Here is a 13,264-nt window from a genome sequence, read left to right as displayed (position 1 = left end):
GATTTGCGCGCGAAATTTTCGATACCCAGGCCTCGCGCGACTGTGTCAACAGATGAGAGGAACGCCTGCTGTTAATTGACAAATATTGACTGGACAGAGATAAAAAATCATTAATTAACACAAAAACTTAGGTATTGACTAAGTGGATATCGAAGCGTGTGAATAAGCACATGAACCTAGTAATTATCAACTTTGTTTATTTTTGTTTCATGATTATTTTATTTTATTTTATTCAATTTCATTTGCAGGTTCTTTTTTTATTCATTTTATTCCTTTTTCCTTTCTTTTCTTTTCTTCGATTTCATCTTAGGGCAAACTCAGAGCACTTGTAGCATGACTGGGGTTCTGGTATATCCCTTTGCATTAGCGTAGTACTACTACGACTAAGAGAGAAAGAGAGACACCGGCTAGAATGATAATGAAATGGAGGGAGAGAGAGAGAGAGAGAGAAAGAGGGGGTATAAGTATATTGTCTATATCCTCATACACTTTAGACCCTGCTCATACGCTCAGTCCCTAAAATATTATAGATAATAGTGAACATGCAGTCAGTGTCAGTTATATTGCTCATTAGTTTATTTCAATTCTAAGCGTTTTCACTCATAATTCTTTTTTTTTTTTTAATAATCACACACAGTGGTCCCTTTATTAAGTTGACTAGTCTTCGGGACTTCGTAGTGCGTCCACTTAACAAATGTGTTAGCTGCGTTGTTTAGAAGTTAGTTTTAAAATAATATGGCAAGAAAATTTCGAAAATGTCGTTGAATACAGGGTGTCGGCTAAATAGATGTGTCCACTTTTATGAAGGTTCGTTTACTGTATAAATATCCAAGGTTAATATTGGGGGGGAAAATTCCGTCATTATTCAAGATACCATCCGTTTAATGCTTGGCGTTCGCTTAATAAGGGGTCTGCTGATTCATTTTGATATTAGCTTATTATCTATTAAGATTTCAGGGATGTTGGTCAAGTCCTTTCGCTTGTCAACCCTTTCTGCAACAGCAATAGTTTGGCCCACATTCTGTCACGTGACAGGAGTGGTAACGCTTGATCACCAGTCCCACACGGTTCACATCGATGTTAGTACTTCCTGGGTTGGGCGCAAGCTGGGGACGACCCTTGTACAAATGAAGAGACTCCATGCAGTGAGGACTGTAAAGAAACAAATAATGGAAACCACGTCATTCAGTACACAGCCCAAGCCCAAGCCTGAGTTCGATCACTAGATTCGGTATAAATGTGAAACCGTAATGATAAAAGGGTAAATTATACACCGTGAAAAGATGAAAACAAGAGGAAAGAAACCAATAAGAACAAGGTGGGCAAGGAAACGAAAGAAAAAAAACCATCAAAAGACAAAATAGTGGGTTAGTTTTAACTAAAAAAGCAAAGCGTCCTGTATAAATGTGAGTAGAGTCAAGTCACAGCTAACTCACGAGGAGTCTGGACTTTTAAATTTGAAAGCGTGTTAAGTTTTGTGGAGCGAGGGAAAAATTATTCGGAAAACTAGAAATAAAACATTTGATTCAAGGAGGAGACCTAGCTAACAAACTCTACTCACATGCGCAATGCTACTGAGTCTGGGAATCGTAGAGTATAACCGGCGAAGGAAGGCGTTTTAAAACAAAACAGTCTCGGTCGTTACCTGCCATTAGCCCATGGGTACAGCTGCGCGATCACGGTCCGAGACTTGCATATTTGATCACACGAATCTTTCGATGGACATCTCCGACGAACTGGAAAGATGATTCTCTTGGCAGCCGGCGATGGAAGACTGGCACAGACTGACATAGCGATCTGGTCAAAATAACTGTTGGAGTAGTAGGAGCCATAACCTCTCTTGGCAGGAATGTCTAAATCATGATAACAGAACAAAAATCTCAGGTTATCCGGTTTTCTTCCGCAAAAATCGGAATTTCCAAATTACAACAATCATGTAACATTTCACTATAAATAATCCTGCCAATATTAAATGAAAACTAATTATTAATTTAAAGTTTGAGTCTTGATACCTGAATCCTCATGTTCCAAAGGTTTTGCGCTGGAGAAATGAACGACGGATAAAAGAATCCATAATGTTGACAAAAATTTCGTCATGACTTATAGCTGATAACAGAATGATCGTCGATAATTCCTACTAAAAATAAGAGTAACTGAATGAATACGCCATGATAAGTATTTGTTGAGACTGCGGTTTGTTGACTACAACTTAACAAGTAAATAAAAAGGCAAATTTAACATCGTTTATATTTGAAAAAATTATATCTGTATCGGACGGGGGTAAAAGTTAAAAAATAAATAACTTTATTTAAGTGACGATGTATTTAGTTTATACAACTAATTGGGGACACTGAAATGAAGCTGAAATGAAGAAATAATCAAAGAAGCATAAAGTGTTTTAAAAATCCCAGTTGGCAAGGAGGCAAACCAGTTGGATATTAACAAGCATGGTCGAGAAACAGAATTTGAGCTAATCAGAAACCAGGACAAATGATCAAAAAGTGTTAACTGAATATGAAAGAACTACGCATGCAGTATGCGAAAAGCCCCGTTTACACTAGCGATTTTTGCTGCGTTTATTTTGCGATTTTGTCCATAATAAATAATGGTAAAGAATTTACTTGTAAAGTTTTTTTCAGGATACAAAGATTTTCCTAGACGAATGTCTCTTTGAAGGATGAGACAAAATATTTCATACTTCCGAAAATTGCCACAAAAATCGCAGCAAAAATTGCCGCAAGAATCGCCAGTGTAAACGGGGCTTAAGAAACACAGGAATGACAACACAGTCTTTCCATGGTGACAAAGTCTCCTTTTCTTTTTCTTTTGTTGGATCGGTTTTCGAGGAAAAGGAAACGGGCTTCTTTTTTCTCCTTCTCCCCGAAAAAAAGGAGAAAGAAAAGGAGCCTCTACAAGCAAGGACACAGCTTTACTCGGTCTACATATCGTTTGAATTGGCTTTAAAGCTCTTAAACGACAAAATATATTCATTTTTCGTAAGTACATGTAATATAGACTGAAGCAATCTAATTGTATGTGATTAATGAAAACCCGCGGATGAAAACGATTTCCCATTTGGCGTATGGCCACCGACTTACCAAGGCTGATCGTTGAGACGTTTCTTCACGTGCTGAAGACAGGGAATTAATCTTGCATGTACGATGAATTAAGGAAGTTGAAACACAAAACAGTATTTTATTTCCTCTTTGAATCATGTCCTAACATGTATTTTGCCGTTCGTTTGTCTGCAACGTTTTTTTTTTCTTCAAAATATGATGGATGTCAAACAAAGGCGGAACACTAGAAGTAAAGTTTACTTATCGGTATCAACTTACTAAGAGACTAATTATTGGTCTTTGGGCAAATAAAATGGCTGGTAAAACGGTTTATCTCGCAGTATATGTTCGAGTTGTTGTTAAAATATTGGGTATTATTTATCATCTTCTTTCTTTCTTTCTCTCTTCCTTCCTCAGTTCATTTATTCATTCATTCATTTCCCCCTAGCTAGTTGCTTCTCATTTCACAGGCGCGGGATCCCTTACTTCGGCGCATTTGCTGAATGAACTTCGCGCCTTTGCCAAAATTTGGTACCTTTTTCATCACTTACCAAATCATCATCACAGCGAAAGGTTGTCCGTGGAAGATGGCGATAAAAACTTCAAAATGTGCAGATTCATTTCATTTGAGACGCAGTGCGGGTTTTTGCAAAACAGAGGAGTACATGTCTAAGATGGTTGACAATTTTAAAATCAATTTAAAGGTTTCTTTTAAAACTAAAAAAGGATTCAAAATTAGATCGGTTCAGCAAAGTACAAGGACATTGTTCATTTCCAGCCCTCGATTCTTAAAACATTTTTTTGAATGAAACCTAAAAATCTTCGGCTTAAAATGAGACTCTGAGTCGCAAAATATTTCATTTCAGTCAACATGTTCACCGATGATAATTTTGTGATAGATTTTAGTTATTTTTATCGATGTAAAATTCAAAACGAGTATGCGATTCAGTTGTACAAAAGCAAAACTAGCTCATCGATTTTGGAAAGGGACAAACTTGGCCGTTGGATTGCAAGCACCAGGTCAAATGAGTTAGATTGCTGTGGAGAACAATTATTAAATGAAGGAATGAGATAAGGAAAAGATTACTTCAAGGTATCTCTCAGGTAAGTTGAAGTCATTTAGAATATTTTGACTTTTTTTTTTCATTCAAACAGTAATTTTTTTGACAGTGCTTTTGGTTAAAAAATGTTAGCGAGAAAAAGTTTGGAAAGTTTCATAATATTCCTAAGAAACTTTGTTTTCTTGATTCTGTTATTGATATCATGTTAGTAAGAAGTTTGGAAATTGTTTGTTTCTTGGATTTTTAGTTAAATACAGAAGAAAAAAACTTTTTTTTTCGCAGTAAAAGAAGGTTGAGTTTAATAGGGTCATATTCAGCAAAAAATGACTTAAATCCCAAAACTATCTCATTCTCCGCTAACTAAAGCTGTCTAGAATATTGTATATGCATTTTTTTAAGTTTCTGCTTATTATTTTCATTCATTGTTTAAAATTTTTCTTGATATTAGTTTTTTTTCGTCGATAAATTCCTTGCTTTTTAACCCCCCGCGAAGAGAGCCGCCCACGAAAACCCTGATCAGCGGTATAACTTCACAAACTATGACGTCTAATTCTAATTACTACGTAAACGACTACGTAACGACTACGTAACAAAGCCAATTAGTTACGTCGCAGATCCACGGATCGTCATTTTCAGTTTTATATTAGAGAGAATAGGACGTATAAAACTGAGCGCTCTTTAAAAATGTGAAAAATTTGAGAAAAACTTACAAAAATGTAGCAAAAAGTGAGAAAATGTAAAGAACTGGGAAGATCTACATGAACGGTCTTGATTAAAACCCCATTTAGTAAAATGGGATGCAACCTAAGCAAGGTTGCTTGTGGGTGCGGTAACCACATTGTGGACCGCGATGGCAAGGTAAGAGACGAAAGAAAAACTTTTTTACTCTAGCGATCTTTCTCTTCTTTCTTCTTCGCTTTCTTCGTTGTTTTTGACTTATTTCTCAGTGAACCAAAGTAGTGACGAACTAGAAATAAAAAAAGAATTTTATAAAGAAACTTTAATATAATGATGAAGTTACAAAATGCTAATATTTCTTCTTTATTTCCAGGAGTACTGCCTTCCTTCTTGCCAAAGTGAGGTAAGACAAAGTTTTATCAACTTTAATATAATTAATTATTTGGGAAAGAAGTTTTATTGAAATTTTTTCATCCAAAAAATCTAGGAAAATAAGGAATTTATTTCTTTACATCTATTTTACAAAATGAAAATAAATGAAAAATTGTTTTGAAAGTATGCAAGGGAAGTTAAACTTTATAAATAATAATAGCGAGTTTTAGGAAAAATCTTTATTCCAACCTTAGTATAGTCTATAGTCTATGACAACATAATAGTAGTAGGGGTAGGGTAGTTAGTCTATAGTCTATGACGACATAATAGTAGTAGGGGTAGGGTAGTTAGTCTATAGTCTATGACGACAAAATAGTAGTAAGGGTGGGGTAGTTAGTCTATAGTCTATGACAACATAATAGTAGTAAGGGTGGGGTAGTTAGTCTATAGTCTATGACAACATAATAGTAGTAAAGGTGGGGTAGTTAGTCTATAGTCTAGGACAACATAATAGAAGTAGGGGTGGGGTAGTTAGTCTATAGTCTAGGACAACATAATAGAAGTAGGGGTGGGGTAGTTAGTCTATAGTCTATGACAACATAATAGTAGTAGGGGTAGGGTAGTTAGTCTATAGTCTATGACAACATAATAGTAGTAGGGGTAGGGTAGTTAGTCTATAGTCTATGACAACATAATAGTAGTAATAGGGGTGGGGTAGTTAGTCTATAGTCTATGACAACATAATAGTAGTAGGGGTGGGGTAGTTAGTCTATAGTCTATGACAACATAATAGTAGTAAGGGTGGGGTAGTTAGTCTATAGTCTATGACAACACAATAGTAGTAGGGGTGGGGTAGTTAGTCTATAGTCTATGACAACATAATAGTAGTAGGGGTAGGGTAGTTAGTCTATAGTCTATGACAACATAATAGTAATAGGAGAGGGGTAGTTAGTCTATAGTCTATAACAACCTAATAGTAGTAAAGGTGGGGTAGTTAGTCTATAGTCTATGACAACATAATAGTAGTAAAGGTGGGGTAGTTAGTCTATAGTCTATGGCAATATAATAGTAGTAGGGGAGGGGTAGTTAGTCTATATTCTATGACACAAATCAATGGTGGAACGAAATGGTTGGAAATGAGGATAAGGTTAGGTTCTCACATTATGGCAGTAGATTAAAATTAAAAGCTTTCTTTTTTCATTTTTATTCAAAAGGCTTCCATCGAGAAGGCAGAACGCGAGATCTTGAGATTCAAGGCTCGCCAACATCTGGCCATAAGGAAGGGTCACCTTAAGGCCAGAGGTAAGTGTGCTTTTATCTTTATTATGTCCTTCTCGAAAACGTTCGCGGGCATTTTTCGCACGCATCCTTTCTACGCATCGAAATAGCGCGCTCTCGCGCGCTCATCGTGATGACGGCATTCCAATGTTGTGATGGACGATAGGTGCCAATATTTTCGACATCCAAGTTATTTTGCTTGCAGAATTGCACGGCGACCCCCTATTTTGGGGCGTATTTTGTGTGTTTTATGTAGTTTTATCAACTGGGAAAATTTCAAAAAATAGGCAATTGCTTCTCATTTGCCCGCGAACGTCCTTAAGGTACTAGAGGTCTTTTTTATAACACACTAACTAATCTCATGAAATGGCTAAAGAATTTGTTTCTGCGACGCTAATCAAACACAGATTTCAACTACGTTGATCTTTTCTTATTCAAATCACATCTGTTTTTAAAAGTACGAGTTTAATAACGTTTGACCGCTCATTTTCCTCTGGTACCTTAGGTTATAATTATAATACACTTTTATGCAGTATCAATAAGTTTTCAGATGTCTATGTGATATCAGAGTTTTAGATAGACTTTTTTTTCTCCTCGCAAACGACAAACGTGACCACGTTTTTATCGTTTTCCTGTATTTTGCTTTACCTTTTGCAAACCTTCTCAACAAAGAAAAATATTCTTTTGTTTGTCTATTACTTGGACTTTTTTGCAATTTTTTTAAGATATTTAAAATATTTTTTTGTTCAATGGTCAGCTGACGTTTCACGTTTGCCGTGAACGTAAGTCTAAAACTCTCTATTTTTGACTTACCTGCACCGCGTTTTTATCTTTTCCCTTCGTTTTTCTTTTTCTTTTTTCTTTGTTTTTGTTTTTGTTCTTCTCCTTTTCCTTTTTGGCTACTCTTCCTTTACGGTCCTCGCTCCTCTTGTTCTCGTTCTTGTTTCTTTTTGTTTTTATTTTTTTTTAAATCCTTCTTCCTCCTTTTTCTACTCTTTCTTTTTTTCCCTCGCTCCTCTTGTTCGTGTTATTTTCTTGTTCTTGTTCTTTTTCTCCAACCTTTTTTTTTTTCCTTTTTTTTTTTCCTTTTCATTTTATAATAATAAGGATGGCCATTCTCATGCAACGCATTAATAAATTCAACGCGCTTTACAATGATTATTTTCGGGGGACTTGACGGATTTCTATCATGGCGCAAATCGCAGCCACACAGTTTACGAACATGAGTGTTTGTTAGTAATAGATAGTTTCTCAAGGTTGCTTGCGCATCCAACTTGACTAGCCACAAAACTGAAAAACGCAAATCCTGTAAATTGTTGAAGCCAGTTTAATATTAAAAGAGGAGAGTAATCAATTTTATGAATTCTTATCGAAAAAAAATTCATAGCAATGCATGATAATACTCATCATAAAGCTCGTGTTCTGGTATCGTGGCCCGTCAAGTCCCTCAAATTTGGATGCGCACGCAACCTTGAGAAAACGGTTTATTGATGCCCCCAAGGCCAGGCTGTCGTACCGGGCACAATTCTTTTTAATGTCATTGTTATCACAATTGTCTAACTAAACTAGGTAGGTATATTCATATACATAGAAGTAAAAATAATTGCTTTACATCCAAGGTTATAAAAGAGGCAAAAAATCTGCCGATATTGAGCGCGACCATCAAGCGCCTATGAAGCCCATAAAGAACTTCTTGGGCATTGGCACCGTAGAGGCAATCTTCGATCGACTAATCACCACAGTAGTGAGCGGGAAACAGGTCCTCCCGTCTGACGTCGCCTCTACAGGAAAAGGAATCCATGTAGAAAACAAAAACCAGGCTGTTCCAGAAGAAATAACTACATCAGGGTCTTCTCTGGGACAGTCCAACCGAGGCCAACAGGAGAACAACGTCGCCTCTACAGAAAGCGAAATCCACGTCGATAGCGACAATGACATAGTTTCAGAAGAAATAAAAAGATCAGGGTCGTCTCTGAAACTATGCAACCAAGAGAACACCACTGACAGAACAGCTGTGAAGAAATTCGTGAATGGCGTTCTTTCTAGCGCCCTGGAGGTAGTTAGATCCGAAGAAGTTACCGCATTGTCCCAACTTCCACAGACGATAGAAGATATCGATAGCTCACGACCTCTTGAAGATGGTTCGACCGAGGAATCTGTTCCCATGATGATCGATCATAGCGCTGTAAAGTCCTTTGTTGCTGGCATAATTTCAAGATCTTTAGACATTGTCAAAGATGAAAAATCTCTGGAACAACCAACCAAACTGGAGGTCGAGGAAGATGTAACTCCAAAAGAGATCAATCTCGACGCTGTGAGCACCTTTATCGACGGCATAATCTCAAGATCTTTAGACATCGTTAGGGCTGAGGAATGTCTGGAACAAGAGAGCGCACCAGTGGCTGTCGAGGAAGATGTAGCTCCAAAAAACATCAATCTCAATGCTGTAAGATCATTTGTTGACGGTATAATTTCAACATCTCTCGACATTGTTAAAGCTGACAAAACTCTGGAACAACCAACCACACTGGAGGTCGAGGAAGATGTAGCTCCAAAAGAGATCAATCTCGACGCTGTGAGCACCTTCGTCGACGGCATAATCTCAACATCTCTCGACATTGTTAAAGCTGAGACGACTCTGGAACAATCAAACACATCAGTGGCTGTCGAGGAAAATGTAGCACCAGAAGACATGATCAATCTCGACGCTGTTAACTCCTTTGTTGGGGGTATAATTTCAAGATCTTTAGACATCATCAGTGCTGAGAAAATTCTCGCAAACAGATTGCAAGAAGTTGAGGTTGAAGATAGTACTCCAGCAGTTTATACCACTGCACATGATACCTTCGGTGATGATGCAGCTAATGATACCGAGCTTCACGTAAAGACACCTGCCCAAGAAGAGATCCAAGTATCAGATACCGCAGTCGTTAAGAAAAACCTTGAAAATCCTGAAGTCTTAAAACATGACCACCTTTCTTTGGTGTTGGTCAACTGGGACGACGTCAAAGTGACTGTGGATGCTGAGATTAAGAAGGCACCAGAGATCAATGACACCAAAGATAATAAAGAGCAAGTCGCTCCCGCCACTCAAGAAAAACGTGTAGAGTATGCCTTGGTCAATTGGGACCAGGTCGAGGTATCAGTGGATGAGCAGATCAAAGTTGGGCCACAACCCAAAGAAGAACAAATTCCTCTTACTGAGGAATCTGCTGAGCAAAACAGCAGCGTTGCTCCCACTGAGCGAGAAGGACAAAGCGTTGACCTTGATGAAGGTGACTATGTCGTGGTCAATTGGGACCAAGTCGAGGTATCAGTGGATCAGCAGATCAAAGTTGGGCCACAAGCCGCGAAAGCGCAAGTTTCTGTCACCAAAGCACCTGCTGAACAGAACAGCAGCGTAGAAATTAAAGAGAACAATGAGATTAAACATCAAACCCCTCTAAATGAGGAAGTGGTGAAAGAAACTGTCGAAGACAAGGAAGACATTCCCTTAACGTTCATAAAGTGGGAAGATGTCAAGTTCTCAGTTGACGAGGAGATTAGACGTGGACCTGAAACACGAAAGGCCATCGTTGACGAAGTTTCTATTCCAGTCAAGGAAGTCGCACAAGAAGAACAAGGTGTTGAGGACAACAAAGATAGCCCTTTTACCGTTGTAAAGTGGGAAGACGTCAAATTATCAGTTGACGGGGAAATTAGACGTGGACCTAAAACAAGAAAGGCCATTATTGAAGTTTCTATTCCAGTCAAGGAAGTCGCACAAGAAGAACAACGTGTTGAGGACAAAGACGACGCACCCGTTACCTTTGTAAAGTGGGAAGACGTCAAGTTATCAGTGGACGGCAAGATAAAATGTGGACCTGAGGTAAAGCAGGAAACAAGCGAAAATAGCATTCCAGTCAAAAGAATCGCGCAAGAAGAGGAAACACAGGTGGATGATAAAAACATGCCTTTCGCATTGGTCAATCGCGAAGGTGTAAAATGTCAAGTGCCAATAAAGCAAGATAAAGTGCGAGAACAAGATATCTTGGAGGGGAAGGAAGACCGGAAAGGTTCAAAAGTTCAAAAAGGTCAAGATGAACAAGAGGAACAGGAAGGACAGGTAGGAGTGAAAGACCAGGAAGAAAATCAAGTTCAGGAAGTACCAGAAATGCATCAGCAGCAATTTGTAACCGAAAGCAAAGAGTCTGTGGCAACAGGCGGAAAGAAGAGAGCCGTTGCCATGGGGGATCCTTACGCTTTAACTTGCTCGTTCGATGCAGTTCCCATGGCAACGGCATCAACCCCCAGCGAAGTTTCAGAACTAATTGTCATTGCGAATGCTGAGGAACCGGCCAATGCAAAAATCAATTCAAATGCTCCCGCAATAGATAACTGTTCTGAGGATGTAGAGCCAAATGCTGCCGCAGTAAGAGGTTCTTGCTCTAAGGATAAGAGAGTACACTCCAAGGATGATGAAACTGTCGATGACAAAGCTCAAGATATCGAGCAAGACATGGACAACCATGATGAAACGAATGGTCAGGAAGTAGATGAGAGTGACCTGAGTGCAGAGGAGGAAGAAGTAGTTTTGATTCCGGAATTTATTCCGGTATTCATTGATAAAGGGAAAGATCCTCTTGATCATACAAGCAGAGATGAGTCCACACCTTTTGAAAAAAAAGAAGTGCTAGCCCTTCTTAGCACAGTGATGACAGACGACGATATCCTTAAGATTGAGACATCTGATTCATCTTCCTCCCTTGAGGAAAAGCGCACAAACGAAGAAGACGTGAAGCAACAGCATAGGCCAAACCATAATCCTGAACACAGAGAGGAAGCTTCTTCTGTTGTTAGTCCAAATGATGGAAGACCCCTCGCAGATAATGAGGGAGAGATTGCAAGAATGCAAGAAAAGTTTGAATCTTCAGACAAATCTGAAGAACATAAACCGAAAAATAGAAAAGAAAATGCACTCGTCCAAGAACCTAACGACTGCAGATTATCTAGGAATGATAAGGCAAGACAAGAAGATGGTACAGCATGTGTCATCCATGACACAGAAACAAGCAAAAGGGATGGTCTCATCGTAGGACCCGACGATTGCAGACTCCCCGAGAATGCTAATTCAACACAGAAAGAAGGTACAGCATGCGAAACAAGCAAAGGAGAAATGACCGTTGCCAGACCCAGCGATGGTCGACTCTCCGACACTGCAGAATTAGAGGAGAACGTAGTAGAATTCCAATCAATTGACACTGATGCGACTCATGAAGTAACAATCAGAGGAGACTTCGTCGGAGGACCTGCCGATGGAAGTATCTCCGAGGGATCCCTCGAGGAGTTGAGGAAAGGCGAGACAAGAGATAACGAAGAGGAAATGAGCGTTGCAAGACCCAGCGATGCGAGTTTCCCCAAAACGAACACCTCTTTGGGATTCCCAGAACAAGAGTCGAGAAGGAAAGATGCAGAACAAAGCAATGGAGAAATAGTCACCGTAAGACCCGACGATGGCAGTTTCTCCAGTGATACTGCACTACAATACTCCTCAATTAGCGACGAAAGAGTACCTTCGACTGAAGGTAAGACAGAAAATAGAGATTCCTCCAATGTGATGTCGATAATCACAGACAAGGATCTTGCCATACGACTTCAAGAAGAAGACGATTCGTACTTACACGGAATGAAAGCGACAGATAGATTAGAACATCCCTTCCATGAACCAGAGCACCTTTCAAATGCAAATGCTACAGCAATAAAGATTGCAACCGTAGACAGTGATATACTAAAGAGAGAAGAACCAGAATGCAATGGGTACGGAAAACCCAGATCATGTTGCGAAGAAGATGTCACTTGGGAAGATAAGCTTCAAAGTGAAAATAATGAAAACGAACTCCACCCTTTTCTTGATGTAAAAAGTCAGTCAATCACTGGGGATGTCAAGCATCAAAGTGAACATGACAAACTCGAATATTCTAAGAAAGACCTTGAAGAAGGGCAAAAGGGTTCCGTAGAGACAAGTAATGTTGAATCTGGGTTTAAAGAAGTAGAGAGGGACCATGGTTCGGAAGAGAAAAAAGAAGTAACAGTTCAACTCACTACTCCTTTGGTTGATGAAATGGTAGATAAGGAAAGAGAGCAAACGACAGGCAATAATATTCTGCAGGACGTTGATGAAATACGTCGTCCTTACCTGAGAGAGAAAGAAGTTGAAACCAATGGATCAACTTGCAATGACATTGAAGTTCTAACGGTTGACGATATCAAAGAGAAGAAAATGGACGCAACAATTGCAGGCAACCCCGACGCTCTGCAGAACGTCGATGGAACGCCTCGTCTCCCTCAAAGACAAAAAGAAGGAAAAATCAAAGGTTCTACTTGGAATGAGATATCTTTCGACGACTACCAATGGAAGAAACCTGTTAAACACTCCTTTGTGACAAAGGAACTACCTGATAACAATAGCAGCGATAAGAAAGACAAAAGTTGTGAGATTCAAGGAGCTTCTTTGTACGACTCAGTAGTGTTGCGGCCGATGGGAAATTGGAGTCAAAAATGTGCTGAACAAGAATATCTTCGAAAACAAAGAAAGGAGTGTCCAGCTTTGAAAAACTCCTGCAAGACGAAAGAATCTTCTTTTGCGCATATTACTGCAAGGAAAGATGACGCTTCTGAGAATGACGATGTTGTTCGAAGACAAAGAAGGAAGGAGAAGGAATGTTCAAATTTGAATGACTCTTCTAAGATGAAAGAATCCAGTGTTGACAATCGTACTGGAAGGAAAGACAATGATTCTGGGAATGAAGAGGTGTCATGGAGCGATTGGGTAGCAATGAG

The 13,264-nt window shown here is 39.0% G+C and overlaps 1 protein-coding gene across 2 annotated transcripts; it reads right to left on the bottom strand.

Moving 5' to 3' along the window:
- Positions 1 to 554: 554 nt before the first annotated feature.
- Positions 555 to 3,234, bottom strand: LOC116308971 (uncharacterized). 2 transcript variants are annotated; one of them, XM_089027992.1, is made up of 4 exons: positions 3,099 to 3,234; positions 2,013 to 2,137; positions 1,646 to 1,853; positions 555 to 1,152 (listed from the first exon to the last, which is right to left on the bottom strand). In XM_089027992.1, exons 2-4 carry the CDS (start codon positions 2,095 to 2,097, stop codon positions 984 to 986), a joined length of 462 nt encoding a protein of 153 aa, XP_088884118.1. In that variant the 5' UTR covers positions 2,098 to 2,137; positions 3,099 to 3,234; the 3' UTR covers positions 555 to 983. The 2 variants fall into 2 exon arrangements, with proteins under 2 accessions (XP_088884118.1, XP_088884122.1); XM_089027996.1 differs by having other exon boundaries at positions 2,013 to 2,134; positions 3,099 to 3,231.
- Between the last annotated feature and the right edge of the window lie 10,030 nt (positions 3,235 to 13,264).

The sequence above is a fragment of the Actinia tenebrosa genome, unplaced genomic scaffold (assembly GCF_029948245.1).
Source record: "Actinia tenebrosa isolate PJP-AT-01 unplaced genomic scaffold, QUT_ActTen_1.0 PGA_scaffold0__85_contigs__length_37466705, whole genome shotgun sequence".
Lineage (NCBI taxonomy): Eukaryota > Metazoa > Cnidaria > Anthozoa > Actiniaria > Actiniidae > Actinia > Actinia tenebrosa.
Note: the sequence above shows the minus strand (reverse complement) of the source record. Positions and strands in the feature narration are given on the sequence as shown.